The 3931-nt window shown below is 68.2% G+C and overlaps 1 protein-coding gene across 1 annotated transcript in view; it reads left to right on the top strand.

The window, feature by feature from the left end:
- Window positions 1-388: 388 nt before the first annotated feature.
- The window catches only part of PLD4 (phospholipase D family member 4), a 9161-nt gene continuing 5618 nt past the window's right edge, over window positions 389-3931 (top strand). Inside the window, exons 1-4 of the mRNA XM_040641315.1 lie at window positions 389-547; window positions 2249-2448; window positions 3236-3419; window positions 3594-3714. Coding sequence (XP_040497249.1) covers window positions 521-547; window positions 2249-2448; window positions 3236-3419; window positions 3594-3714 — 532 coding nt within the window. The 5' untranslated portion in view covers window positions 389-520. The remainder of the gene's footprint in view (window positions 548-2248; window positions 2449-3235; window positions 3420-3593; window positions 3715-3931) is intronic.

The raw sequence follows: 3931 nt of genomic DNA, 5'->3' as shown, positions 1-3931 counted from the left end.
ATGGCTGAACTCCAGCAGCCATCGTGGGGCCACGAGGCTGCTAGTCAACCCTAGGGATCGGGAGCTAGGATTCCTGAGGAGGGGCCTGGAGGGGCATTGCTCTCCATGGCTATGGAGCCAACACCGTCTCTAGGCCACCAGCCCCTAAACCTGGTTAGTGTGAGAGAGAAATGAACAATCTTGCTCAAGCCAGGGCTCCTCGGGTCTCTGTGGCTTGCATCGAGCCCAACTGTTGCCCAGGCCTGTGGCTAGAGAATGCCTCCACCTTGGGAGATGGGGCTAGGCGGAGAGATTTTCTCTGGCAGTGAAAGTTCCCAGCCCCACCGTCTGGCTGGCCCACCCAGCGCCAGATGTCTGTCTGTCGGTGGTGCAGAGGGAGGTACTCAGGACAAAGAGGAAGTGGCCAGAAGGGGAAGCGGCAGGCTGCCGAGAGGAGGCAGGTGGGCTGGGGGTGGAGGCAGCCGCGGGAGCCTACTGCCGCACAGAGAGCCGAGGGCCTGCGGTCCGTGTCTGGAGCAAGATGAACGCCAAGGCAGGACCCCCAGAGGTGAGAGCAGGGATCCTTGGGCCAGGCGGAGGGGCCAGGCCGAAGGCCCGGGGAAGCCGGCTACCAGCAACCCTGGGCCCAGGGGATCACAGAGCCTCCCATGGGGCTGGCAGACCACCCGTTCCTCCTCCAGTCTGGGCAGTGGGGACCACCAGGGCCTCCGGGCTCCCGGCAAGCTGACAGCGGGCCGTCGCCCCCAACTGGGGCCTGGTGCTTCACCCCACGCTCCCAGGGCCGCTCCAGGGGTGTTCCCGGGGGCCAAGAGGAGGAGAGGATGTGCTCTGGGCCTCAGGGTTCGGGGAGGTGCCTGGGACAGCTCCAAGTCCCAGATGGGGGCTGCGGGGCTGGACCTGCCCTCTGCCTGGGGCACTTGGGGGACAGGCCCTTTCCCCGGTGGTACAACGGGGAGCAGCCAGTCCAAGGATGTCCCTGGTGCTCCCTTCGCCCAGTGCCCAGCCCGGGACTTCACAAGGACTGCCTCTCCTGAGAGTCAGTGAGGCCTGATGAACCCCCAGGGCGTGCGTGGGGTGCGGCCCCCTGAGCTTGGCTCTGCCAGGTGGTGGGGTGGGGGGGAGCAGCTCGAGGCCCTGAGCTCCCCTCTGCGGTGGGGTTGAGGGAACATTCCCGAAGGCCTGAGCCCAGCTCTGGAGGTGGGGGGCATCCTGGCTTCCCTCTGGGGGGACAGTGTGGCTCTGCCCGAGGCCTTGTTCTGGCTTCGGAGGTCCCTCCCTGCACCCCCGGGGGCACTTGACTCACGGTGGCATTTGAGGCCACTGTGGGGAAGCCCAGCCGGCCTGGCTTCCAGCTCTCTGTGGGGATAACTGCCCTGAGGGGGCAGCGTCTGGCTGCAGGTGGGGCCCCCCACAGTACCCTGGGCTCCCAGCCCGCAGCCCCCTGGACGGCAGCGAAGGGTCCCAACTCAGCCCCGCCATGCCTCCCAGCCAGGACGAGGGGTGCTGCCCGAGTCCCAGGAGGGGGCTGCAGGGGGCCAGGCCGGGGCCCCAGCCCTGGGAAGGGAAGCAGCTTTTTACGGGCCTATAACGGGGGCCCTGCTGAAAGGAGAAATGGCTCCGGGCCTCGCCACACATGTGGCTGAAAGAAGGAACTGAGATTCAGACACCCTGATGCCCACTGAGAGGGTGACCGAGAGAGGGGGAAACGGTGTGAGGGCCGGGTCCCGGCACAGACACACACACACACACAGTCACCACCTGCAAGCCAGGCTGCCCAGCGCTGGGCCCGGGGCTGCGGGTGACGCCGGGTCACCCTGTCGGGTGCTGAGACCTTGGCAGAGAGCGTCAGTGGCCCCCATCCATCCCTGCTGCACAGGCCCCACCGCCCACAGGACAGAAAGGGCGGCACGGCAGAACGGGGGGCCCGGGGGTGGGGGGCTGTGCAGCCTCACAGGACCCCGTGCCAGAGCGGCAAGGACGAAACCAGCCAGACCAGTGGGCTGCCCTCACCTACCCTACCCCTGTCTCGGGGGGCCCCGAGGGACAGCCCCAGGCCACCTGACCCCCCCAACAGTGGGCTTGGGTCCTGTCAGTGCTAATCTCTCCTTGCCCACCCGGCCCCCTGCAGGCCTGGCCCTCTCTGGGAGCCGGGGACAGTCTCTGTCAGCCCGGAGGGGCCGCCTCAGCCCACCCGGAAGTAGAGCACACCCATGCCATCTGGGGACCCGCGGTGACACCCTTTCTCCAGTTGCAGGTGCTGGGAATGCTGGCCGTGCTGTGGCTCGGCGCCATGACTCTTGCCTACGTCCTGTGGCAAGTGCGCCTTCCCCCCACCTGCGGCCAGCTGCACCCTGAGGAAGGACCCACTGGGTCCAGGGGCCACAGCTCCAGCCTGGCCTGGGAGCCCCTGGGAGGGGAGGCCGGCCAGCAGCCGCAAGACTCCTGCCGGTGAGTGAGCCTGCGAGGTCTGCGGGGCGGTGGGCTCTGCCCTCCGCAAGCTTCCCGAGCTTCCCGTCATCGGTCCTGCCCCGCGGAGTAAGCACGGCCCTGTGCCACGTCTCGGGAGACGCAGCTAGCCGGGAAGGCTGGCCCCAGGGCGGGGATGGGTTGGAGCGGGGTGGGGATCGGGCGGACTTGGGGTGCTCTTTGCAGCAAACACAGGCTGCCACCAGGGGGCTCCGCCAAGGCTGTGAAGCCCGGTGCCCCCTGGGCTGAGGCGGGCAGCTTCTCCGCTCTCCCTTCCCTGGGGTGGCATCGCTGCTCCGAGGGGCTCCGCACCTGCCTTCCCACGCTTCCTGCTGTGGGTGGGAGGCCTGCACATAGCCCAGCCCGCATAGCCCGAGATGGGCTCCCACCACCTCCCGGTCCAGCCCTTCCTCGGGGCAGCGTGGGCCACCTCCAAAGGCCTCCCCACCCCTAGGCAGCCCAGACCCAATCTCTGCTCAGAGCAACGGCTCTCCAGCGGCCGTGCGGGGTTTGGGGCGGGGCCCGGGCCCCTAATCTGCCCCGCTCTTCCCCTGGCTCTCCCCTGGGTGTCACTGTCCCCAGCAGGCTTGCTGGGCTCACGCCTGCCCTGTCCAGTCTCGTCGGCCCTCCCTCCATGCATCCTGGGCCTGGGCTCAGGCCACGCGTTGGCAGTGACCCCTCTGGCCTGGCCCGCGGGGACGGAGCAGGGGACGCGAGGCAGGCTGGTGGTGCCTGTGCTCCGCTCAGGCCCCAGGGGCTCTTCCTGCAGGCTTGTCCTTGTGGAGAGTATCCCCCAGGACCTGCCCTCTGCAGCCGGCAGCCCATCTGCCCAGCCCCTGGCCCAGGCCTGGCTGCAGCTGCTGGACGCCGCCCAGGAGAGCATCCATGTGGCCTCCTTCTACTGGTCCCTCACAGGGCCTGACATCGGGGTCAATGACTCGTCTTCCCAGCCGGTATGGCCCGGCCCTCCCCACCCCGACCTGGAGGCTGCAGGCCATCTGCCCCCTCTGGTGCCAGGGCACATCTCTCTGACTCTGAGCTGTGGGTGGGCAGGGTGGCCTCCCGGGAGAGGTCTGGGTCCTTCCTAGGTGGCAGAGGGTCACCCCTCATGCTGGCCTGCCTCGCAGGGGGAGGCCCTTCTGCAGAAGCTGGCACAGCTCCTGGACAAGAACATTTCCCTGGCCGTGGCTACCAGCAGCCCGTCCCTGACCAAGAACTCTACGGACCTGCGGGTCCTGGTGGCGCGAGGTAGGTGCCCGTCCGTCCTGGGCCCTGGCCCGGGGTAAGCATGTCACCTGACCAGCTGGCGCCACGGGACAAGGAAGGAGCGCGGAGCTGCCTGGGAGAGGCTGGGAAGGGCCACCGGTGCCCCCTAGTTCACTGGGAGGGCGGGGTCCTGGGTAGCATGCTTGAAGTCAGCTTCACAGGGGCTGGGGCTGGTTCCAAGGAGCCAGGGTGCCATTCT

The sequence above is a fragment of the Ursus maritimus genome, unplaced genomic scaffold, assembly GCF_017311325.1.
Source record: "Ursus maritimus isolate PB19 unplaced genomic scaffold, ASM1731132v1 scaffold_25, whole genome shotgun sequence".
In the NCBI taxonomy this organism is placed as follows: domain Eukaryota; kingdom Metazoa; phylum Chordata; class Mammalia; order Carnivora; family Ursidae; genus Ursus; species Ursus maritimus.
This window is presented reverse-complemented; position numbering and strand designations above follow the sequence as displayed.